This window comes from Scyliorhinus torazame, chromosome 15 (genome assembly GCF_047496885.1).
Source record: "Scyliorhinus torazame isolate Kashiwa2021f chromosome 15, sScyTor2.1, whole genome shotgun sequence".
Lineage (NCBI taxonomy): Eukaryota > Metazoa > Chordata > Chondrichthyes > Carcharhiniformes > Scyliorhinidae > Scyliorhinus > Scyliorhinus torazame.
The window spans coordinates 5815800-5841152 of NC_092721.1; the positions used below are offsets into that span (position 1 = coordinate 5815800).

The 25353-nt window shown below is 53.4% G+C and overlaps 2 protein-coding genes across 2 annotated transcripts in view; one reads left to right on the plus strand and one right to left on the minus strand.

Moving 5' to 3' along the window:
- Positions 1-15701, plus strand: part of rab20 (RAB20, member RAS oncogene family) — a 72234-nt gene extending 56533 nt beyond the window's left edge. Inside the window, exon 2 of the mRNA XM_072476011.1 lies at positions 14459-15701. Within this exon, the coding sequence (XP_072332112.1) occupies positions 14459-14976 (518 nt within the window). The 3' untranslated portion in view covers positions 14977-15701. The remainder of the gene's footprint in view (positions 1-14458) is intronic.
- An 880-nt stretch (positions 15702-16581) lies between these two features.
- Positions 16582-25353, minus strand: part of LOC140391488 (uncharacterized) — a 333618-nt gene continuing 324846 nt past the window's right edge. Inside the window, exons 47-49 of the mRNA XM_072476010.1 lie at positions 25009-25200; positions 19525-19811; positions 16582-18535 (exon numbers count right to left, since the gene is read on the minus strand). Coding sequence (XP_072332111.1) covers positions 18275-18535; positions 19525-19811; positions 25009-25200 — 740 coding nt within the window. The 3' untranslated portion in view covers positions 16582-18274. The remainder of the gene's footprint in view (positions 18536-19524; positions 19812-25008; positions 25201-25353) is intronic.

Below are 25353 nucleotides of genomic sequence, written 5' to 3' on the forward strand. Positions count from 1 at the left end.
GAGTCTGCACGCTCTCCCCGTGTCTGTGCGGAGTCTGCACGTTCTCCCCGTGTCTGTGCGGAGTCTGCACGTTCTCCCCGTGTCTGTGCGGAGTCTGCACGTTCTCCCTGTGTCTGTGCCGAGTCTGCACGTTCTCCCCGTGTCTGTACGGAGTCTGCACGTTCTCCCCGTGTCTGTGCAGAGTCTGCACGTTCTCCCCGTGTCTGTGTGGAGTCTGCACGTTCTCCCCGTGTCAGTGCGGAGTCTGCACGTTCTCCCCCTGCCTGTGCGAAGTCTGCATGTTCTCCCCCTGTCTGTGTGGAGTCTGCACGTTCTCCCCGGGACTGTGCGGAGTCTGCACGTTCTCCCTGTGTCTGTGTGGAGTCTGTACGTTCTCCCTGTTTCTGTGTGGAGTCTGCACGTTCTCCCTGTGTCTGTGCGGAGTCTGCACGTTCTCCCTGTTTCTGTGTGGAGTCTGCACGTTCTCCCTGTGTCTGTGCGGAGTCTGCACGTCCTCCCCGTGTCTGTGCGGAGTCTGCACGTTCTCCCCGTGTCTGTGCGGAGTCTGCACGTTCTCCCTGTGTCTGTGCGGAGTCTGCACGTCCTCCCCGTGTCTGTGCGGAGTCTGCACGTTCTCCCCGGGACTGTGCGGAGTCTGCACGTTCTCCCCGTGTCAGTGCGGAGTCTGCACATTCTCCCCGTGTCAGTGCGGAGTCTGCACGTTCTCCCCGTGTCTGCGCGGAGTCTGCACGTTCTCCCCGTGTCAGTGCGGAGTCTGAACGTTCTCCCCGTGTCAGTGCGGAGTCTGCACGTTCTCCCCGTGTCAGTGCGGAGTCTGCACGTTCTCCCCGTGTTAGTGCGGAGTCTGCACGTTCTCCCCGTGTCTGTGTGGAGTCTGCACGTTCTCCCCGTGTCTGTGCGGAGTCTGCACGTTCTCCCCGTGTCTGAGCCGAGTCTGCACGTTCTCCCTGTGTCTGTGTGGAGTCTGCACGTTCTCCCCGTGTCTGTGCGGAGTCTGCACGTTCTCCCCGTGTCTGTGCGGAGTCTGCACGTTCTCCCCGTGTCTGTGTGGAGTCTGCACGTTCTCCCTGTTTCTGTGCGGAGTCTGCACGTTCTCCCCGTGTCTGTGCGGAGTCTGCACGTTCTCCCCGTGTCTGTGCGGAGTCTGCACGTTCTCCCCGTGTCTGTGTGGAGTCTGCACGTTCTCCCCGTGTCTGTGTGGAGTCTGCACGTTCTCCCCGTGTCTGTGCGGAGTCTGCACGTTCTCCCTGTGTCTGTGCGGAGTCTGCACGTTCTCCCCGTGTCAGTGCGGAGTCTGCACGTTCTCCCCGTGTCTGTGCGGAGTCTGCACGTCCTCCCCGTGTCTGTGCGGAGTCTGCACATTCTCCCCGTGTCTGTGCGGAGTCTGCACGTTCTCCCCGTGTCAGTGCGGAGTCTGCACGTTCTCCCCGTGTCTGTGCGGAGTCTGCACGTTCTCCCCGTGTCTGTGCGGAGTCTGCACGTTCTCCCCGTGTCCGTGCCGAGTCTGCACGTTCTCCCCGTGTCAGTGCGGAGTCTGCACGTTCTCCCCGTGTCAGTGCGGAGTCTGCACGTTCTCCCCGTGTCTGTGCGGAGTCTGCACACTCTCCCCGTGTCTGTGCCGAGTCTGCACGTTCTCCCCGTGTCTGTGCCGAGTCTGCACGTTCTCCCCGTGTCAGTGCGGAGTCTGCACGTTCTCCCCGTGTCAGTGCGGAGTCTGCACGTTCTCCCCGTGTCAGTGCGGAGTCTGCACGTTCTCCCAGTGTCTGTGCGGAGTCTGCACGTTCTCCCCGTGTCTGTGCCGAGTCTGCACGTTCTCCCCGTGTCTGTGCGGAGTCTGCACGTTCTCCCCGGGACTGTGCGGAGTCTGCACGTTCTCCCCGGGACTGTGCGGAGTCTGCACGTTCTCCCCGTGTCTGTGCGGAGTCTGCACGTTCTCCCCGTGTCTGTGCGGAGTCTGCACGTTCTCCCCGTGTCTGTGCGGAGTCTGCACGTTCTCCCCGTGTCTGTGCGGAGTCTGCACGTTCTCCCCGTGTCTGTGCGGAGTCTGCACGTTCTCCCCGTGTCAGTGCGGAGTCTGCACGTTCTCCCCGTGTCAGTGTGGAGTCTGCACGTTCTCCCCGTGTCTGTGCCGAGTCTGCACGCTCTCCCCGTGTCTGTGCCGAGTCTGCACGTTCTCCCCGTGCCTGTGCGGAGTCTGCACGTTCTCCCCGTGTCTGTGTGGAGTCTGCACGTTCTCCCCGGGACTGTGCGGAGTCTGCACGTTCTCCCCGTGTTAGTGCGGAGTCTGCACGTTCTCCCCGTGTCTGTGCGGAGTCTGCACGTTCTCCCCGTGTCTGTGTGGAGTCTGCACGTTCTCCTCGTGTCTGTGTGGAGTCTGCACGTTCTCCTCGTGCCTGTGCGGAGTCTGCACGTTCTCCCCGGGACTGTGCGGAGTCTGCACGTTCTCCCCGGGACTGTGCGGAGTCTGCACGTTCTCCCCCTGCCTGTGCGGAGTCTGCACGTTCTCCTCGTGTCTGTGTGGAGTCTGCACGTTCTCCCCGTGTCAGTGTGGAGTCTGCACGTTCTCCCCGTGCCTGTGCGGAGTCTGCACGTTCTCCCCCTGCCTGTGCGGAGTCTGCACGTTCTCCCCGTGTCAGTGCGGAGTCTGCACGTTCTCCCCGTGTCAGTGCGGAGTCTGCACGTTCTCCCCGTGTCAGTGCGGAGTCTGCACGTTCTCCCCGGGACTGTGCGGAGTCTGCACGTTCTCCCCGTGTCTGTGCGGAGTCTGCACGTTCTCCCCGTGTCTGTGCGGAGTCTGCACGTTCTCCCCGTGTCTGTGCGGAGTCTGCACGTTCTCCCCGTGTCAGTGCGGAGTCTGCACGTTCTCCCTGTGTCAGTGTGGAGTCTGCACGTTCTCCCCGTGTCAGTGTGGAGTCTGCACGTTCTCCCCGTGTCTGTGCCGAGTCTGCACGTTCTCCCCGTGTCTGTGCCGAGTCTGCACGTTCTCCCCGTGCCTGTGCGGAGTCTGCACGTTCTCCCCGTGTCTGTGTGGAGTCTGCACGTTCTCCCCGGGACTGTGCGGAGTCTGCACGTTCTCCCCGTGTTAGTGCGGAGTCTGCACGTTCTCCCCGTGTCTGTGCGGAGTCTGCACGTTCTCCCCGTGTCTGTGTGGAGTCTGCACGTTCTCCTCGTGTCTGTGCGGAGTCTGCACGTTCTCCCCGGGACTGTGCGGAGTCTGCACGTTCTCCCCGGGACTGTGCGGAGTCTGCACGTTCTCCCCCTGCCTGTGCGGAGTCTGCACGTTCTCCTCGTGTCTGTGTGGAGTCTGCACGTTCTCCCCGTGTCAGTGTGGAGTCTGCACGTTCTCCCCGTGTCTGTGCGGAGTCTGCACGCTCTCCCCGTGTCTGTGCGGAGTCTGCACGCTCTCCCCGTGTCTGTGCGGAGTCTGCACGTTCTCCCCGTGTCTGTGCGGAGTCTGCACGTTCTCCCCGTGTCTGTGCGGAGTCTGCACGTTCTCCCTGTGTCTGTGCCGAGTCTGCACGTTCCCCCCGTGTCTGTACGGAGTCTGCACGTTCTCCCCGTGTCTGTGCAGAGTCTGCACGTTCTCCCCGTGTCTGTGTGGAGTCTGCACGTTCTCCCCGTGTCAGTGCGGAGTCTGCACGTTCTCCCCCTGCCTGTGCGAAGTCTGCATGTTCTCCCCCTGTCTGTGTGGAGTCTGCACGTTCTCCCCGGGACTGTGCGGAGTCTGCACGTTCTCCCTGTGTCTGTGTGGAGTCTGTACGTTCTCCCTGTTTCTGTGTGGAGTCTGCACGTTCTCCCTGTGTCTGTGCGGAGTCTGCACGTTCTCCCTGTTTCTGTGTGGAGTCTGCACGTTCTCCCTGTGTCTGTGCGGAGTCTGCACGTCCTCCCCGTGTCTGTGCGGAGTCTGCACGTTCTCCCCGTGTCTGTGCGGAGTCTGCACGTTCTCCCTGTGTCTGTGCGGAGTCTGCACGTCCTCCCCGTGTCTGTGCGGAGTCTGCACGTTCTCCCCGGGACTGTGCGGAGTCTGCACGTTCTCCCCGTGTCAGTGCGGAGTCTGCACGTTCTCCCCGTGTCAGTGCGGAGTCTGCACGTTCTCCCCGTGTCAGTGCGGAGTCTGCACGTTCTCCCCGTGTCTGCGCGGAGTCTGCACGTTCTCCCCGTGTCAGTGCGGAGTCTGCACGTTCTCCCCGTGTCAGTGCGGAGTCTGCACGTTCTCCCCGTGTCAGTGCGGAGTCTGCACGTTCTCCCCGTGTCAGTGCGGAGTCTGCACGTTCTCCCCGTGTCAGTGCGGAGTCTGCACGTTCTCCCCGTGTTAGTGCGGAGTCTGCACGTTCTCCCCGTGTCTGTGTGGAGTCTGCACGTTCTCCCCGTGTCTGTGCGGAGTCTGCACGTTCTCCCCGTGTCTGAGCCGAGTCTGCACGTTCTCCCCGTGTCTGTGTGGAGTCTGCACGTTCTCCCCGTGTCTGTGCGGAGTCTGCACGTTCTCCCCGTGTCTGTGTGGAGTCTGCACGTTCTCCCTGTTTCTGTGCGGAGTCTGCACGTTCTCCCCGTGTCTGTGCGGAGTCTGCACGTTCTCCCCGTGTCTGTGTGGAGTCTGCACGTTCTCCCCGTGTCTGTGTGGAGTCTGCACGTTCTCCCCGTGTCTGTGCGGAGTCTGCACGTTCTCCCCGTGTCAGTGCGGAGTCTGCACGTTCTCCCCGTGTCTGTGCGGAGTCTGCACGTTCTCCCCGTGTCTGTGTGGAGTCTGCACGTTCTCCCCGTGTCAGTGCGGAGTCTGCACGTTCTCCCCGTGTCAGTGCGGAGTCTGCACGTTCTCCCCGTGCCTGTGTGGAGTCTGCACGTTCTCCCCGTGCCTGTGTGGAGTCTGCACGTTCTCCCCGTGCCTGTGTGGAGTCTGCACGTTCTCCCCGTGTCAGTGCGGAGTCTGCACGTTCTCCCCGTGTCAGTGCGGAGTCTGCACGTTCTCCCCGTGCCTGTGTGGAGTCTGCACGTTCTCCCCGTGCCTGTGTGGAGTCTGCACGTTCTCCCCGTGCCTGTGTGGAGTCTGCACGTTCTCCCCGTGTCTGTGCGGAGTCTGCACGTTCTCCCCGTGTCTGTGTGGAGTCTGCACGTTCTCCCTGTGTCTGTGCGGAGTCTGCACGTTCTCCCCGTGTCAGTGCGGAGTCTGCACGTTCTCCCCGTGTCTGTGCGGAGTCTGCACGTTCTCCCCGTGTCTGTGCGAAGTCTGCACGTTCTCCCCGTGCCTGTGTGGAGTCTGCACGTTCTCCCCGTGTCTGTGCGGAGTCTGCACGTTCTCCCTGTGTCTGTGCGGAGTCTGCACGTTCTCCCCGTGCCTGTGTGGAGTCTGCACGCTCTCCCCGTGTCTGTGTGGAGTCTGCACCTTCTCCCCGTGTCTGTGTGGAGTCTGCACGCTCTCCCCGTGTCTGTGCGGAGTCTGCACGTTCTCCCCGTGTCTGTGTGGAGTCTGCACGTTCTCCCCGGGTCTGTGTGGGTTCCCCCCGGTTGCTCCGTGTTGAATTCCCAGCTTTCAATCTTCCACAGAAACCCTGGACAACTGTGAAAACGAGCCGGGGGACATGTTACCACTTTATGAGGAAGAGCTCAAATTGTGACTGTGACCATTCACGTCAGGCCATCGCTCACACAATGAACCCTGCCCTGAGAGATCCATTCCTGGTGGCATCACAACCGTTCACACGGCCTTAGCTGAAGCAGTTGAATGGACTGTTAACTTCGACATCAAACATCACTGCTTCCCCAGTCAGACAAGTGTAAAAGAAATGATTACAGTTTAAACAGGAACAAATCCAAAGTAGCTTTTAACTGTTGTGGACACCGGTTTGTTTGCCCAGTGTGAAGTGTATATTTGATGTGTTACTGGGACAATGTTAAAACGGAGCATCCTAGATTTTACAAACTGAGGCAGTGAGTGGAAAAGCAAGGCCGGGATACTGAGGATCAGGCCTCAGCTAGGGCACTGTGTCCAAAACTGGGCCCCGCGCTTTGAGAAGGAGGCCAGGGCCTCGGAGAGGGAGAGTGGGCAGAGGAGATTTACCAGAATGTTCCCAGGGATGAGGGGCTTCCAATGAGTGGAAAGACTGGAGAAGCCGAGAATGTTCTAACAACAGAGAAGGTTAAGGGAGGCGTAATCAAGGCCTTCGATGGGCCGATTGGCCTCCTTCGGCACTGTCAATTCTGTGAGTCTATGAAATCACGTACCCTTTTGATTGAGTATGAAAGTGTTCCCAGTGGCCGTTTGGTCAGATGAAGGAGCTGTGCTCTGCCAGCTAGGGATTCGAAACAAACCTGTCGGACATTAACTTGGTGTTGTAAGACTTCTTACTGTGCCAACTTTCACAATGGTATGAGATAAATAGTTGAAAAGGAAACATTTGAAAGGCTTGTGGGGGAGGAGCAGGGGGGAGTGGGTCAAATTGGAAAACTCTCCCAAAGGACCAGCAGGGGCTCGATGGGCTGAATGCACTTTACATTTTTGAAATGAGACTGGAAACTGCAATGAAAAGTTTTTCAGTGATGGGAGCAAATCTGTTGAAAGTTTTTTTTTGTGAGGCAGGTGTCTGCGTTTCTGGAGGTTTTCGGAAATGGGGCTTGGCGAGACGATAGAGCTGCTGTTTGTACAGTCGGAACAACGTAAAGTGTAACCCTCAAAACAAAACGTGGAAAGACACAAGATGTTGGTCTGTCTCTGCCTGGAGTGGCCAGCCCGTTCCTTCCTGTTTCACATTGAGCTGCCATTTAGACTGTTTTGGAGAATCTTGTCTTTTTATTGAGCAATCGCAGGGTGGGTTTCACAAGAGGAATCTGTTTCCGACGTTGTGGCGATGTGGGATGGGCAGCAAGGAGTTAAACTCAACTGTTCCCACAATCTCGGTGCAAAGACTGGTATTGGGAAAGGCTTCATCCCGGACTGTGTCATCAGACTCTTCACGTGGATTTCTACTGAAGTAAGTTCAATAAAGGGACCTCCGAGCAAAGTGGTGGGGGTCCTGAGACCCTGCCCCATGTTTCACTGGGAGATACACCTGGAGCTTGGAGCTCTGATTTACCTGAAACAGTCACATGTTAACCCTTGGGCTCACCGGCCTTCATTGGCTCTTGGTCCTGAATCAGATTTAAACATTGTTATCATGCCTTCCACGTTTGCTTTCTCTCTAACCTCCTCCAGCTCGACTCCTGGAGACTTGTCCTCCAATTCTGGCCTCTTAAACATGGTTGATTTTTAATCTCTCCACCATTGGTAGCTGTACTTTCGGCTTCCTCCTCCCTACTGAAACCCCTCTCCCTCCATCACCTCACTCAGAAACCCCTCTCCCTCCATCACCTCCCTCAGAAACTCCTCTACCTCCCGTCACCTCCCTCAGAAACCCCCCTCACTCCATCACCTCCCTCAGAAACCCCTCTTCCTCCATCACCTCCCTCAGAAACCCCTCTCCCTCCATCACCTCCCTCAGAAACCCCTCTCCCTCCATCACCTCCCTCAGAAACCCCTCTCCCTCCATCACCTCCCTCAGAAACCCCTCTCCCTCCATCACCTCCCTCAGAAACCCCTCTCCCTCCATCACCTCCCTCAGAAACCCCTCTCCCTCCATCACCTCCCTCAGAAACCCCTCTCCCTCCATCACCTCCCTCAGAAACCCCTCTCCCTCCATCACCTCCCTCAGAAACCCCTCTCCCTCCATCACCTCCCTCAGAAACCCCTCTCCCTCCATCACCTCCCTCAGAAACCCCTCTCCCTCCATCACCTCCCTCAGAAACTCCTCTACCTCCATCACCTCCCTCAGAAACCCCTCTCCCTCCATCACCTCCCTCAAAAACCCCTCTCCCTCCATCACCTCCCTCAGAAACCCCTCTCCCTCCATCACCTCCCTCAGAAACCCCTCTCCCTCCATCACCTCCCTCAGAAACCCCTCTCCCTCCATCACCTCCCTCAGAAACCCCTCTCCCTCCATCACCTCCCTCAGAAACTCCTCTACCTCCATCACCTCCCTCAGGAACTCCTCTCCCACCATCACCTCCCTCAGAAACCCCCCTCACTCCATCACCTCCCTCAGGAACTCCTCTACCTCCATCACCTCCCTCAAAAACTCCTCTCCCTCCATCACCTCCCTACTGAAACCCCTCTCCTTCCATCACCTCCCTCAGAAACTCCTCTCCCTCCATCACCTCCCTACTGAAACCCCTCTCCCTCCATCACCTCCCTCAGAAACTCCTCTACCTCCCGTCACCTCCCTCAGAAACCCCCCTCCCTCCATCACCTCCCTCAGAAATCCCTCTCCCTCCATCACCTCCCTCAGAAACTCCTCTACCTTCATCACCTCCCTCAGAAACTCCTCTACCTCCATCACCTCCCTCAGAAACCCCCCTCCCTCCATCACCTCCCTCAGAAACCCCCCTCCCTCCATCACCTCCCTCAGAAACCCCCCTCCCTCCATCACCTCCCTCAGAAATCCCTCTCCCTCCATCACCTCCCTCAGAAACTCCTCTACCTCTCCATTATCTCCCTCAGATACCCTCCATCACCTCCCTCAGAAACCCCTCTCCCTCCATCACCTCCCTCAGAAACTCCTCTCCCTCCATCACCTCCCTACTGAAACCCCTCTATCTCCCTATCACCTCCCTCAGAAACCCCTCAACCTCTCCCTCCATCACCTCCCTCAGAAACCCCCCTCCCTCCATCACCTCCCTCAGAAACCCCTCTCCCTCCATCGCCTCCCTCAGAAACTCCTCTACCTCCCCATCACCTCCCTCAGAAACCCCTCTCCCTCCATCGCCTCCCTCAGAAACTCCTCTACCTCCCCGTCACCTCCCTCAGAAACCCCTCTACCTGTCCATCATCTCCCTCAGAAACCCCTCTCCCTCCATCATCTCCCTCAGAAACCCCTCTCCCTCAATCACCACCCTCCCAAAACTCCTCTACCTCCCCATCACCTCCCTCAGAAACCCCTCTACCTCCCTCAGAAACCCCTCTACCTCCATCACCTCCCTCAGAAACGCCTCTCCCTCCATCACCTCCCTCAGCAACCCCTCTACCTCCATCCCCTCCCTCATAAACCCTTCTACCTCCCTGTCACCTCTCTCAGAAACCCCTCTCCCTCCATCACCTCCCTCAGAAACCCCTCTACCTCCCCGTCACCTCCCTCAGAAACCCCTCTCCCTCCATCAACTCCCTCAGAAACTCCTCTACCTCCCCGTCACCTCCCTCAGAAACCCCTCTACCTGTCCATCATCTCCCTCAGAAACCCCTCTCCCTCCATCATCTCCCTCAGAAACCCCTCTCCCTCAATCACCACCCTCCCAAAACTCCTCTACCTCCCCATCACCTCCCTCAGAAACCCCTCTACCTCCCTCAGAAACCCCTCTACCTCCATCACCTCCCTCAGAAACGCCTCTCCCTCCATCACCTCCCTCAGCAACCCCTCTACCTCCATCCCCTCCCTCATAAACCCTTCTACCTCCCTGTCACCTCTCTCAGAAACCCCTCTCCCTCCATCACCTCCCTCAGAAACCCCTCTACCTCCCCGTCACCTCCCTCAGAAACCCCTCTCCCTCCATCAACTCCCTCAGAAACCCCTCTCCCTCCATCACCTCCCTCAGAAACTCCTCTCCCTCCCCATCACCTCCCTCTGAAACCCCTCTACCTCCCTCAGAAACCCCTCTACCTCTCTCAGAAACCCCTCTACCTCCCCATCATCTCCCTCCATACAGATCCTGTGGTCACCTGTCCCAATGCCTGTGTGTCTCTAAGTTGAAGTTTAATCATTGTTGCTATGAAACGCTTTGAGACGTTTATTCTGTTGAAATGTGTCTGCCTGTGTTCCTGTGGAAGAGGAGGTCACTGTGCAGACAGTCTGTCTGTGTTCCTGTGGAAGAGGAGGTCACTGTGCAGACAGTCTGCCTGTGCTCCTGTGGAAGAGGAGGTCACTGTGCAGACAGTCTGTCTGTGTTCCTGTGGAAGAGGAGGTCACTGTGCAGACAGTCTGTCTGTGTTCCTGTGGAAGAGGAGGTCACTGTGCAGACAGTCTGTCTGTGTTCCTGTGGAAGAGGAGGTCACTGTGCAGACAGTCTGCCTGTGTTCCTGTGGAAGAGGAGGTCACTGTGCAGACCGTCTGCCTGTGTTCCTGTGGAAGAGGAGGTCACTGTGCAGACAGTCTGTGTTCCTGTGGAAGAGGAGGTCACTGTGCAGACCGTCTGCCTGTGTTCCTGTGGAAGAGGAGGTCACTGTGCAGACAGTCTGTCTGTGTTCCTGTGGAAGAGGAGGTCACTGTGCAGACAGTCGGCCTGTGTTCCTGTGGAAGAGGAGGTCACTGTGCAGACAGTCTGCCTGTGTTCCTGTGGAAGAGGAGGTCACTGTGCAGACAGTCTGTGTTCCTGTGGAAGAGGAGGTCACTGTGCAGACAGTCTGTCTGTGTTCCTGTGGAAGAGGAGGTCACTGTGCAGACAGTCTGCCTGTGTTCCTGTGGAAGAGGAGGTCACTGTGCAGACAGTCTGCCTGTGTTCCTGTGGAAGAGGAGGTCACTGTGCAGACAGTCTGTCTGTGTTCCTGTGGAAGAGGAGGTCACTGTGCAGACAGTCTGCCTGTGTTCCTGTGGAAGAGGAGGTCACTGTGCAGACAGTCTGCCTGTGTTCCTGTGGAAGAGGAGGTCACTGTGCAGACAGTCTGTGTTCCTGTGGAAGAGGAGGTCACTGTGCAGACAGTCTGTGTTCCTGTGGAAGAGGAGGTCACTGTGCAGACAGTCTGCCTGTGTTCCTGTGGAAGAGGAGGTCACTGTGCAGACAGTCTGTGTTCCTGTGGAAGAGGAGGTCACTGTGCAGACAGTCGGTCTGTGTTCCTGTGGAAGAGGAGGTCACTGTGCAGACAGTCTGCCTGTGTTCCTGCGGAAGAGGAGGTCACTGTGCAGACAGTCTGCCTGTGTTCCTGTGGAAGAGGAGGTCACTGTGCAGACAGTCTGTCTGTGTTCCTGTGGAAGAGGAGGTCACTGTGCAGACAGTCTGCCTGTGTTCCTGTGGAAGAGGAGGTCACTGTGCAGACAGTCTGCCTGTGTTCCTGTGGAAGAGGAGGTCACTGTGCAGACAGTCTGCCTGTGTTCCTGTGGAAGAGGAGGTCACTGTGCAGACAGTCTGTCTGTGTTCCTGTGGAAGAGGAGGTCACTGTGCAGACAGTCGGCCTGTGTTCCTGTGGAAGAGGAGGTCACTGTGCAGACAGTCTGCCTGTGTTCCTGTGGAAGAGGAGGTCACTGTGCAGACAGTCTGTGTTCCTGTGGAAGAGGAGGTCACTGTGCAGACAGTCTGTCTGTGTTCCTGTGGAAGAGGAGGTCACTGTGCAGACAGTCTGCCTGTGTTCCTGTGGAAGAGGAGGTCACTGTGCAGACAGTCTGTGTTCCTGTGGAAGAGGAGGTCACTGTGCAGACAGTCGGTCTGTGTTCCTGTGGAAGAGGAGGTCACTGTGCAGACAGTCGGTCTGTGTTCCTGTGGAAGAGGAGGTCACTGTGCAGACAGTCTGCCTGTGTTCCTGCGGAAGAGGAGGTCACTGTGCAGACAGTCTGTGTTCCTGTGGAAGAGGAGGTCACTGTGCAGACAGTCTGTCTGTGTTCCTGTGGAAGAGGAGGTCACTGTGCAGACCGTCTGCCTGTGTTCCTGTGGAAGAGGAGGTCACTGTGCAGACAGTCTGCCTGTGTTCCTGTGAAAGAGGAGGTCACTGTGCAGACAGTCTGCCTGTGTTCCTGTGGAAGAGGAGGTCACTGTGCAGACAGTCTGCCTGTGTTCCTGTGGAAGAGGAGGTCACTGTGCAGACCGTCTGCCTGTGTTCCTGTGGAAGAGGAGGTCACTGTGCAGACAGTCTGCCTGTGTTCCTGTGGAAGAGGAGGTCACTGTGCAGACCGTCTGCCTGTGTTCCTGTGGAAGAGGAGGTCACTGTGCAGACAGTCTGCCTGTGTTCCTGTGGAAGAGGAGGTCACTGTGCAGACCGTCTGCCTGTGTTCCTGTGGAAGAGGAGGTCACTGTGCAGACAGTCTGCCTGTGTTCCTGTGGAAGAGGAGGTCACTGTGCAGACAGTCTGTGTTCCTGTGGAAGAGGAGGTCACTGTGCAGACAGTCGGTCTGTGTTCCTGTGGAAGAGGAGGTCACTGTGCAGACCGTCTGCCTGCTCCTCAATCTGGGGAAATGTGCTGCTTCTGTTTTTTGACCTTTCACAAATCCATCCTGTGAACAATCTTGCAGCATCGAGAAATTACAGCACAGAACAGGCCCTTCGGCCCACGATCTCTGCCGTGGTTCTGTGTAGTTTCCACACTGCATTTAGAACCCTGGGTTTAGATGTTTCTGGAAAGCATTGCCAAGAGTTCAGTCTTTTGAAGGCATTTTCACATTTCAAAAACACTTTGGCAAGTTTATTTTTAAATGAAGCTTGTCCTTTCTCTCTCTCTCCAGCCCCCATGAATGCTTTTTGTTGTTAGAATTTGCAGGCTTTCGTCTGGATGAAATTAATGACAATAATGTTTGTGTGGCGCTGAAATAGATCCTTAAATCCAATCCGAGTCTTCGTCCTTAAGCAGCGTCCTGAAAGCGTGTTGGACACACGCCCAGCTTCTGAAAACAAAGTGGACGGAGCTGGCAGCTTGGGACAGGGGTGGCAGTGGGAGGGGCCAGGGTGGCAGTGGGAGGGGCCAGGGTAGCAGTGGGAGGGGCCAGGGTGGCCTATATTCCAAGAAGGAGCAGTTGCAAAAGCTAACGGGAACTTTGGAAATGCTGACAGAGCAAAGAGGCCACTGGCTGGCTGCCAAGTTGCACAAAGGGGCAGAGGGAGGCCGGCTTCTGATGATCGAAACTTAGGTCAAGATTCCAAGTTCTTGCAATACAGGAAAGTCAGATTTTGCTGAGTTCATGCATTTAGGAACTTTACCCAGCACTGACACGGAGAAACTCTCCAGACTTTGTGTATTTGACTTTATTTTGAGGATTTTGAGAGGTGCTCAAAATGTGTCAGTTTGGTAACTTATTCAGTCCAAAGGTTATGGGTTTGAGCACTAGTAACAGCACAGTAGGAGGCCATTCGACCTGTCTGGTCTATGCTGGCCCGCACGTCGCTGTGTGAGGTTATGTGCCCAAGTGTCCATCCAACTTGCTGTGAAATAATTGGTTAGCTCTGCTCCAACCACGCTTATGGGCTGTGACTTCCAGGTTGTTATCACTCGCTGTGTAAGAATGTTCCTCCCACACTACCACTTACCCGAAACAATAAACCATTGTCCCCCTCATCCTTACTTTCAACCAGTAGGAACCTGCTTTCCTTCTACCTTTTCTAATCCTTTCATAATCTTGTACACCTCGATTAAATCTCCCCTCAATCCGCATTACTCCCAGGAGAAGAATCTCCGTTTCACCAACTGAACCTTGTAGCTAAAATCCCTCATCACAGAATAATAGTGCGGAAGAGGCCCTTCAGCCCATCGAGCCTGTACTGCCGCGTGAAAGGCCCCTGACCTGTCTACCTAATCCCACTTGCCAGCACTTGGCCCATAGCCTTGAATGTTGTGACGTGCCAAGTGCTCATCCAGGTACTTTGTAAAGGATGTGAGGCAAGCCGTCTCTCCCACTGCAGTGACCTTCATCCATCTGGATGACATTCCTGGGACGGCCCCAGCACTCTAATCCATTTCTGGGTGGGCCCCAGCACCCTTCTCCATTTCTGGGTGGGCCCCAGCACCCTTCTCCATTTCTGGGTGGGCCCCAGCACCCTTCTCCATTTCTGGGTGAGCCCCAGCACCCTTCTCCATTTCTGGGAAAGACGTGCTGTTAGGTAATTTTGACATTCTGAATTCTCCCTCCGTCGCCACACTCCGGCGCCTGTTCGGGTACACAGAGGGAGAATTCAGAATGTCAAATTCACCTAACAAGCATGTCTTTCGGGACTTGTGGGAGGAAACCGGAGCACCCGGAGGAAACCCACGCAGACACGGGGAGAACGTGCAGACTCCGCACAGACAGTGACCCAAGTCGGGAATCCAACCTGGGACCCTGGAGCTGTGAAACAACAGTGCTAACTACCGTGTCACCCCAGCTAATTTATGCACCGCAAGATCCCATATAGTGCAAGAGGGGCTGTTTAGCACAGGGCTAAATCGCTGGCTTTGAAAGCAGACCAAGGCAGGCCAGCAGCACGGTTCAATTCCTGTACCAGCCTCCCCGAACAGGCGCCAGAATGTGGCGACTAGTGGCTTTTCACAGTAACTTCATTTGAAGCATACTTGTGACAATAAGCGATTTTCACTCATTCATTTTTCATTCGATGTTGGTTTAGGTACAGTGACAGGGTCACGATTTAGCATTTCAACCAATCGGATTGCTCAATTTCTGGCCATCCCAGCAAGTGAGCCGGACTTGGGGGATTCCCAGGCTGAAATTGTGTCGATTTCTGTGACCATTTGCTTTTTTTTTGTCAGGAAGGGAACAGTTCCACGGACTGGGCTCGATGTATTGTCGTGGGGCCGCCGCTGTCATCCTGACTTATGATGTGACGAACCGGCAGAGTCTCCGGGAGCTGGAAGAGAGGTTCCTGACGCTGACTGACACCGCGCAGCCTGACTGTCTGTTCGCCGTGGTGGGGAATAAATCGGATTTAACTGACGACTGGGTGGCGATTGGTGAGACCGAGAGAGAGGCACCAACTCCAGCTTCTCCTGCCCCCAAAGTGAGTAAACAGGTCTTCAAAGAGGATGCAATCAGTCTCTATAAGCAGCTGCTTAAATACAAGATGCTGAATGAAAAGGATTTCCCAGTGGCAGAGGCAATGTGTTTTGAAACCAGTGCTAAGACTGGCTACAATGTTGACCTGCTCTTTGAAACCATTTTTGAGCTGGTTGTGGCTGGCATTGTGAAGAATCCGGGCAAGCCCTCCAACACCGTGGATCTGAAACACAGCATGGATTCCAAACCCAATAAATCATCCTGCTGCACTTGAGGAGGATGGATGAATTATTTTCTGCAACTTGCAATGGAGGGACGATAAATCCCACTCTGCGATGCAGTGTAAATCCTGAAGGAGTGAAGTTATCCGTGCTGTGCACGCAATGTGGGATCCATCGCCGAGGAGGCAGGTCGATCCACACCTTGATCCCGTCCTGCAACATATTTGCCATAAAGCGCTAGAATGAATGGAATGCCACAGTATTGATCTATCCTACAGCAAGTTCTAATGTTGCCCCCTCTGGACAGAATCTCTGCCAAGTGGAAGCCATGAAAAAAATCAGTCCACCTTTCATCGCCTTGTGTAGTTGGGGTTAAATAGCCAAACAACAGTGTCCGAGGTTAATTTGAAGGGTGACTGTGAGTGAGCTGTTTGTGACGGCTGTGGTAATGTTGAGGGGAGACGTATGGAATAGATTAAACCACAATGTGACCGCTCGGCAGATTCAGTGGTGCGAATTAATGATTTGAAATCAGATATAAACTGTGACTTAATTTAATGTGACTTTTCTTGACCGATTATAATCAGTGGTTATTTTTAAAGAATGCTAAATATTAACATGTGAAAATTAAATTGATTTTTGAACTGTTGAATTTGTGTCTTGATGGAAACCATCATTGCTTGGTCTCTGACACCAGTTCTCCTGTGTTACGCTGTACACTTTAACACTGAAAATAATTTGTGCACATTTGCCTATAAAGCTCCAGTATTTTACACAACCTACTAATTTCCTGTTGTTGATTGAGAGATTTCTTGTGGTCAAGGAGGGCGTGTGGCCCAATCTGTCTGCACTTGCTCCCCTCAGTAATCTGTCTACCATGCTCACTTCTCAATTTTTGCAGGTAATAATGTCAGTATATTACTAAGCTCGTCATCTGGAGTTCTGCATTACTAATCGTCCCAACTTGCATTTATGTAGCAGCTTTTAGACTTCAGTTTGGGAGATGGTGGTGTTGTCACTGGGCTAGTGATCCAGAGACCCAGATTAATGTTCTGTGGACACAGGTTCAAATTCCGTCACGGCAGCTGGTGTAATTTAAATTAATAAATCTGGAATAAAAAATGAGTCTGAGTAACGGTGGCCATGAAGGTATCATCAATTGTTGTAAAAATCCATCTGGTTCACTACTGTTCTATTGGGAAGGAAATCTGCCGTCCTTACCTGGTCTGGCCTACATGTGACTCCAGACCCACAGTTACATGGTTATGTCGACTGTCCAGCAAGTCACTCAGTTCTATCACACCTGGCATTAACGCATCAGATTCAGAAACACACATTCTGCCCAACTGATCCTCACTAACATCGGGGACATGTGCCCAAAACAGGAGAGGTATCCCACAGGCTATTTCTGATATAAATTCCAATGATGTTTCCAGTGGAAAGTGTCCATGTAAACCTGTCACACTGTAATTCCACCCCTGCTCCAGCGGTGGTGCTGCAGGAGATTATAATGGAGAACAAAGAAAATTACAGCGCGGGAAAAGGCCCTTTGGACCTCCAAGCCCATACCACCGACCATGCTGCCCGTCTGAATGTTGACTGTCGGGTCTGCCTCACCAGTGGTGGAAAATATTAAACCCACATCAGAGACGACAGTATCTGGTAAAATACTTTTAATTTGTATAATTACATTGATTTAAGAAGTTTTGTCTGCCATACATTAGAATGTAACAGGGAGTATGTACAGGTAATTGCTGTTTAACAAGTGGAACTTCTTGTTAAGCCCTTACTGGGTCTTAATAATGTGATTAATTTGGTTACTTTGATGCCCGATGTAGCAGTCACCCTATTCAGAATACAGTCTCTCAAATTCAGTCCTAGTGCACACCCAATGGGTGGGAAATTACTTTTAGCACCTTGTGTTTATCTGTTATTGCTTCTAACCAGTGTTAGCCATTGTTGTCTGCTGCCAAACTGACAATATTACTGAACATTCATAAATTACTGGGGAGATATATAACATAAAGCAGAAGGTAAACACAGTATTTATGCGAAAGGAGCTCTGGGAAGAATGTGCATTTCTGAAGCAGGTTGACATTGGCTTTACGTTGCTGCATGGCCGTACTGTCCAGGATCCAGTCAGTGTTATTCTGCTGTTAAACGCAGCAACCAATTTGCAGACGGGGATTGATCTCACCAATAGTGAATTGAAGCTGTTCTAATCGCACTGGTGGACGAAAGAAGGTTGGACGGGAGGCCAGGGAGAATTACTCACATCTCTGTGAGTAGCACCATTAGATCTTGGCAGCCAAGGTCGGTTAATATCTCACCTCTGTCAGGGTTCTGAATTGAACAGACACAATTTGAAAGAATTTGGCACTAGGCTGATGAAATTGGTGTGAAATAATGACTGCTTTATTTAAGCCTTTTAAAAATTTGCCCTCGAGATGTGGAATCCTTGATGTAATGATTTGAACTAAAGTGTTCTTTAGTAGTCAAGAAATTTCAGGAGGTTCTGCTGTGGGAGAGGGGGTTATAATCTCACTGTGGAGCCTCCTCCTCTCACTGACCTCCGTATCTCCCTGTGGGTGGGTGGTTGTGTCCGCAGAAGTCGCAGGAATCGCAGGCGTGAGCAGCCTGTAGGCCCGACTCCACTGGACGGCTGAAACCCGCAGAGTGACCCGTCCCACCGACAAACCTTTCCCAACGTCCAACTGGTTTTAAACCAGGCTGCAATCCGGAAAAGGAAAGAATTGCATTTTCATAGCACCTTTCACATCCTGGGGAGGTCCCCACTCGTCTGTTGTACGAAATGCAGCAGCCAATTTATGCACAAGCAGCACTCTGACAACTGGGTTATTCGGGGTAACTGTTCTGCTCTCTCCCCTCCGAATGCAGCTCCAGGATCCTCTCTGTCCTCCCGAGAGGGCAAATGGGGGTCTCAGTTTAACATCGCATCTGAAAGTCGGCACTCCTGGCAGTGTGGCACTCCCTCAGTGACCCTCTGACAGTGCAGCATTCCCCCCCTCCCTGAGTCAGAACTGTGACCAAGGTGAACATTAAGTTGCATAACATTAGTGGTGGTGGCAGCTTATTTAATGCTAAGCTTTAAAGAGAATGAACTACGTTTGGTGCATTAATGAAGTTAGATGAGCTTGTAGCGGAATGATTTTATTTACTTGGACCTTCAGTCCGGTATTATCTGAAATACGAGGTAACAAGTTGGAAGACAGCGCAATTTAATAGAAGAATTGTGATTCTCGTTGTGTTTTCTGTCCCATCACCTTGTTGCGGTTACTCTGTGGAATCCGGGGCGGGCAGTGATTGGTGCTTCATTGCGGGCAGTGTTGGTTATAAATTCTTCATACAGACCTGGCATCGGCCCACGCGGGTTAATAGCTGCCCCGCCTTCAGAGTGTCCGGGACGGGCTGCTCCTTGAACTGCTGGCTCGGGTCGACGGTGGAAAGCCAGAAGCTGTGCTTATTGGCAAAGTAGTGGCATGTGCCACCGGCTCCGTTACATTCCACAAAAGGAGTGGTGCGGAAATCCTCCAGGCAGCTGCCAGGCGACACCAGTGACTGACCACCACCCTCACTGCCAGCGGCTGTGTGCTGCAAGGGAGAATACAATGTGTTTGTGCACTTTCACCAACCACAGAGTCAGAACTTCAAATAGCAACGTGGCTTCAGTCAACTCCGTCCCTTTACAATGGGGGAGGGGAGTACAACCTGGAGCCAGGGTAAACAGTGCCTCGATCTGGGAAATTCCAGCTCTGCCTCCCGTTTGGAATTGGAAGCGGGAATTTGAGTCATAGAATCACAGAATTTACAGTGCAGAAGGAGGCCACTCGGCCCATCGAATCTGTACCGGCCCTTGGAAAAAGCACCCCACGTAAGCCCTCACCTCCACCCATAACCCAGTAACCCCACCCAACACTAAGGGCAATTTTGGACACTAAGGGCAATTTATCACGGCCAATCCACCTAACCTGCACATCTTTGGACTGTGGGAGGAAACCGGAGCACCCGGAGGAAACCCACGCGCACACGGGGAGGATGTGCAGACTCCGCACAGACAGTCACCCAGCGGGGAATCAAACCTGGGACCCTGGAGCTGTGAAGCAACTGTGCTAACCACTGTGCTACCATGCTGCCCACTCGATTGCCTCGAGTTTCTGGCTCCGTTTACTCTCACAGCTGCAAAGTCACAGCCTGAGGGAGGATGCGGAGGATATTTACCAGAATGGTGCCAGGGTGAGACACTGTCACACTGGCAGAGGGTCAGTTACCAGAGGGGGACAGATTGAAGGTAATTGGCACATGGACCTGGGGGTTGGGGGGGTGGGGTCTGAAAGGGCGGTGAAAGCAGATTCGAAGGAAGTTTCAAACAAGATTTAACCACACAGTTTACATAACAATGGGAGGAAGGCTGGGCTGATTCGATAATTCTTCCAAAGGGCCAGTACTGACATGATGGCCCAAATGCCCCCTCCTGTGCTGTGGGGTTTCAGTGATGTTGCAGGGCCTGCTCAGCACAACTGATCATTACTGATACCTGAACAGAAGATTTCTAACACATTGAAACGATGTAAAGTATTTACCATCAGGAAGGAGTAACCGATCCACAGACTGCGCCAGCCGACAGGGCACATTGGGATGGTGATGTCCTGGCTGTGAATGGCGACTGCGAGAGAGGGAGCCTCACACACGGAGCACCGGCTAATGTACGGCTTGATATCCTCGTCAGCGACTGGCATCATTGGAATTGCAGCATTGGTAGACAGCCAATAAGACTTGTCATTTCTACTCGCAAAGTAGCAGACTTCATTGATGTTACAGTACACGAAGGGGATTGTACTGAATCTCGGCATGCAGGACCCAGCTAATCCTGAGGATGAAACCGCTCAAATCAGTGGACTGGGTAACTCCGGAATCACAACCGTCACATCCACATTGACAATCGCCAACACTCCGCTTCATCACTTTCCATTCTGACAGTTAACTTCCCAGAGCACTGAGCGGTACGTGGCGCAGTGAACAAAGAACAAAGAAAATTACAGCACAGGAACAGGCCCTTCGGCCCTCCCAGCCTGCGCCGTTCCAGATCCTTTATCTAAACCTGTCTTCTATTTTCCAAGGATCTACTTCCCTCTGTTCCCCGCCCGTTCATATATCTGTCTAGATGCATCTTAAATGATGCCATCGTGCCCGCCTCTACCACCTCCGCTGGCAAAGCGTTCCAGGCACCCACCACCCTCTGCATAAAAAACTTTCCACGCACATCTCCCTTAAACTTTCCCCCTCTCACCTTGAAATCGTGACCCTTGTAATTGACACCCTCACTCTTGGAAAAAGCTTGTTGCTCTCCACCCTGTCCATACCTCTCATAATTTTGTAGACCTCAATCAGGTCCCCCCTCAACCTCCGTCTTTCCAACAAAAACAATCCTAATCTACTTAACCTTTCTTCATAGCTAGCACCCTCCATACCAGGCAACATCCTGGTGAACCTCCTCTGCACCCTCTCTAAGGATCCACATCCTTCTGGTAATGTGGCGACCAGAACTGCACGCAGTATTCCAAATGTGGCCTAACCAAAGTCCTATACAACTGTAACATGACCTGCCGACTCTTGTACTCAATACCCCGTACGATGAAGGCAAGCATGCTGTATGCCTTCTTGACCACTCTATCGACCTGCGTTGCCACCTTCAGGGTACAATGGACCTGAACTCCCAGATCTCTCTGTACATCAATTTTCCCCAGGACTCTTCCATTGACCGTATAGTCCGCTCTTGAATTAGATCTTCCAAAATGCATCACCTCACATTTGCCTGGATTGAACTCCATCTGTCATTTCTCTGCCCAACTCTCCAATCTATTTATATTTTGCTGTATTCTCTGACAGTCCCCCTCGTTATCTGCAACTCCACCAATCTTAGTATCATCTGCAAACTTGCTAATCAGACCACCTATACCTTCGTCCAGATCATTTATGTATATCACAAACAACAGTGGTCCGAGCACGGATCTCTGTGGAACACCACTAGTCACCTTTCTCCATTTTGAGACACTCCCTTCCACCACTACTCTCTGTCTCCTGTTGCCCAGCCAGTTCTTTATCCATCTAGCTAGTACACCCTGAACCCCATACGACTTCACTTTTTCCATCAACCTGCCATGGGAAACTTTATCAAACGCCTTACTGAAGTCCATGTATATGACATCTACAGCCCTTCCCTCATCAATTAACTTTGTAACCTCCTCAAAGAATTCTATTAGGTTTGTAAGACATGACCTTCCCTGCACAAAACCATGCTGCCTATCACTGATAAATCTATTTTCTTCCAAATGTGAATAGATCCTATCCCTCAGTGTCTTCTCCAACAGTTTGCCTACCACTGATGTCAAGCTCACAGGTCTATAATTCCCTGGATTATCCCTGCTACCCTTCTTAAACAAAGGGACAACATTAGCAATTCTCCAGTCCTCCGGGACCTCACCCGTACTCAAGGATGCTGCAAAGATATCTGTTAAGGCCCCAGCTATTTCGTCCCTCGCTTCCCTCAGTAACCTGGGATAGATCCCATCCGGACCTGGGGACTTGTCCACCTTAATGCCTTTTAGAATACCCAAAACTTCCCCTTCCTTATGCCGACTTGACCTAGAATATTTAAACATCCATCCTTAGCCTCAACATCCGTCATGTCCCTCTCCTTGGTGAATACCGATGCAAAGTGCTCATTAAGAATCTCACCCATTTCCTCTGACTCCACGCATAAATTCCCTCTTTTGTCTTTGAGTGGGCCAATCCTTTCTCTAGTTACCCTCTTGCTCCTTATATACGAATAAAAGGCTTTGGGATTTTCCTTAACCCTGTTAGCCAAAGATATTTCATGACCCCTTTTAGCCCTCTTTATTGCACGTTTGAGATTTGTCCTACTTTCCCGATATTCCTCCAAAACTTCATCAGATTTAAGTCGCCTAGATCTTATGTATGCTTCCTTTTTCATCTTAGCTAGTCTCACAATTCCACCCGTCATCCATGGTTCCCTAATCTTGCCATTTCTATCCCTCATTTTCACAGGGACATGTCTGTCCTACACTCTAATCAACCTTTCCTGAAAAGACTCCCACATTTCAAATGTGGATTTACCCTTAAAGAGCTGCTCCCAATCCACATTCCCTAGTTCTGTTGAATTTAGTTTAAAACCTCCCCAACAGTGTTAGCAAAAGCACCCCCTAGTGGTTAGCACTGGGACTGCGGCGCTGAGGACCCGGGTTCGAATCCCAGCCCTGGGTCACTGTCCGTGTGGAGTTTGCACATTCTCCCCGTGACTGCGTGGGTTTCACCCCCACAACACAAAGATGTGCAGGCTAGGTGGATTGGCCACGCTAATTGCCCCTTAATTGGAAAAAATTAATTTGGTACTCTAAATTTTAAGAAAAACATACCAAAGCAGCAGCAGCAACATAATTGTGTTTCAACCCTACCTCGATACAGACGCACTTTCACGTACTTAGCTTGTTCGTACCCCACTATTCCCTAAATCAGCGCAAGCACCACTACAAAGGCATGGGAACATAATCCAGGCACATGCACCCACTGATACAGTACCGAGGGAGTGCTGAACTGTCAGGGGGTCAGTACTGATGGAGTGCTGCACTGTCAGAGGGTCAGTACTGAGGGAGTACCGCACTGTCAGAGGGTCAGTGCTGAGGGAGTGCTCCACTGTCAGAGGGTCAGTACTGAGGGAGTCCTGCACTGTCACAGGATCGGTACTGAGGGAGTCCGGCACTGTCAGGATCAGTACTGAGGGAGTGCTGCATTGCCAGAAGGTCAGTACGAAGGGAGCGCTGTGTTGTCAGAGGGTTAGTGCTGAGGGAGTGCAGCACTGTCAGAGGGTCAGTACTGAGGGAGTGCAGCACTGTCAGAGGGTCAGTACTGAGGGAGTGCCGCACTGTCAGAGGGTCAGTACTGAGGGAGTGCTGCACTGTCAGGATCAGTACTGAGGGAGTGCTGCACTGCCAGAAGGTCAGTACTAAGGGAGCGCTGTGTTGTCAGAGGGTCAGTGCTGAGGGAGTGCAGCACTGTCAGAGGGTCAGTACTGAGGGAGTGCCGCACTGTCAGAGGGTCAGTACTGAGGGAGTGCTGCACTGTCAGAGGGTCAGTACTGAGGGAGTGCTGCACTGTCAGGATCAGTACTGAGGGAGTGCTGCACTGCCAGAAGGTCAGTACTAAGGGAGCGCTGTGTTGTCAGAGGGTCAGTGCTGAGGGAGTGCTGCACTGTCAGAGGGTCAGTGCTGAGGGAGTGCAGCACTGTCAGAGGGTCAGTGCTGAGGGAGTGCAGCACTGTCAGAGGGTCAGTGCTGAGGGAGTGCTGCACTGTCACAGGGTCAGTACTGAGGTAGCGCCGCACTGTCAGGATCAGTACTGAGGGAGTGCTGCACTGCCAGAAGGTCAGTACTAAGGGAGCGCTGTGTTAGAGGGTCAGTGCTGAGGGAGTGCCGCACTGTCAGAGGGTCAGTACTGAGGGAGTGCTGCACTGTCAGAGGGTCAGTACTGAGGGAGCGCTGCACTGTCAGAGAGTCAGTACTGAGGGAGTGCTGCACTGTCAGGATCAGTACTGAGGGAGTGCCGCACTGTCAGAGGGTCAGTACTAAGGGAGCGCTGTGTTGTCAGAGGGTCAGTGCTGAGGGAGTGCCGCACTGTCAGAGGGTCAGTACTGAGGGAGCGCTGCACTGTCAGAGGGTCAGTACTGAGGGAGTGCCGCACTGTCAGAGGGTCAGTACTAAGGGAGCGCTGTGTTGTCAGAGGGTCAGTGCTGAGGGAGTGCCGCACTGTCAGAGGGTCAGTACTGAGGGAGCGCTGCACTGTCAGAGGGTCAGTACTGAGGGAGCGCTGCACTGTCAGAGGGTCAGTACTGAGGGAGCGCTGCACTGTCAGAGGGTCAGTACTAAGGGAGCGCTGTGTTGTCAGAGGGTCAGTGCTGAGGGAGTGCTGCACTGTCAGAGGGTCAGTGCTGAGGGAGTGCCGCACTGTCAGAGGGTCAGTACTGAGGGAGTGCCGCAATGTCAGAGGGTCAGTGCTGAGGGAGTGTCGCACTGTCACAGGGTCAGTACTGAGGTAGCGCCGCAGTGTCAGAGGGTCAGTACTGAGGGAGTGCTGCACTGTCAGGATCAGTACTGAGGGAGCGCTGCACTGTCAGAGGGTCAGTACTGAGGGAGTGCCGCACTGTCAGAGGGTCAGTACTGAGGGAGTGCCGCACTGTCAGGATCAGTACTGAGGGAGCGCTGCACTGTCAGAGGGTCAGTACTGAGGGAGTGCCGCACTGTCAGAGGGTCAGTACTGAGGGAGTGCTGCACTGTCAGGATCAGTACTGAGGGAGTGCTGCATTGCCAGAAGGTCAGTACTAAGGGAGCGCTGTGTTAGAGGGTCAGTACTGAGGGAGCGCCGCACTGTCAGAGGGTCAGTACTGAGGGAGTGCTGCACTGTCAGAGGGTCAGTACTGAGGGAGCGCTGCACTGTCAGAGGGTCAGTACTGAGGGAGTGCTGCACTGTCAGGATCAGTACTGAGGGAGTGCTGCACTGCCAGAAGGTCAGTACTAAGGGAGCGCTGTGTTGTCAGAGGGTCAGTGCTGAGGGAGTGCTGCACTGTCAGAGGGTCAGTGCTGAGGGAGTGCAGCACTGTCAGAGGATCAGTGCTGAGGGAGTGCTGCACTGTCACAGGGTCAGTACTGAGGGAGCGCCGCACTGTCAGAGGGTCAGTACTGAGGGAGTGCTGCACTGTCTAAGAGGGTCAGTACTGAGGGAGCGCCGCACTGTCAGAGGGTCAGTACGGAGATTTTAAATTGCGGTTCTGTCTGTTTGTGTGGATGTTAATGGAACCACATTGTCAGTAAGATTTATGATTTAAAATCTCTATCTCCTGTAATGCAAATGAATAAATGCAAAGACCGTCTTAAAACTGTACACCAGGTGGGGTAGGTTAATTCAGTACAATATTGAATCTGTAAATTCTATAAGATGAGATATAAAAACTGGGGTGAAAATGTCCCAGCGCCCCGCGCTATTTTGCAACATACCCAGATCCTGATTGTGAGATTTCTCTTGTCCTTCCACAAATAACAGGCTGTACCCGTCCCAGAGTCTGTTCATTCCCAGTGGGCAAGGTGGGATTTCCTGAGACTGACTGTGTTTGACCAGGAGGTAACCCACACTGACACTTCTCCCCGGCATTCCTTCCATCCCTCGGACACCTGTCACCCCTGGAGTACCTGCAAAGCAAAAAGGATGATGTCAGTCTCGGGTCCGTGGGAGGGGGAGAATAGATCTCCTGGGAACACACGGGCGATAGGGTGGCAGGCAAGAAAAATTCAATAGCAAAAGTGATGATGGTGCAAGGTAACCAGAAGGGCTGTGCAACACAC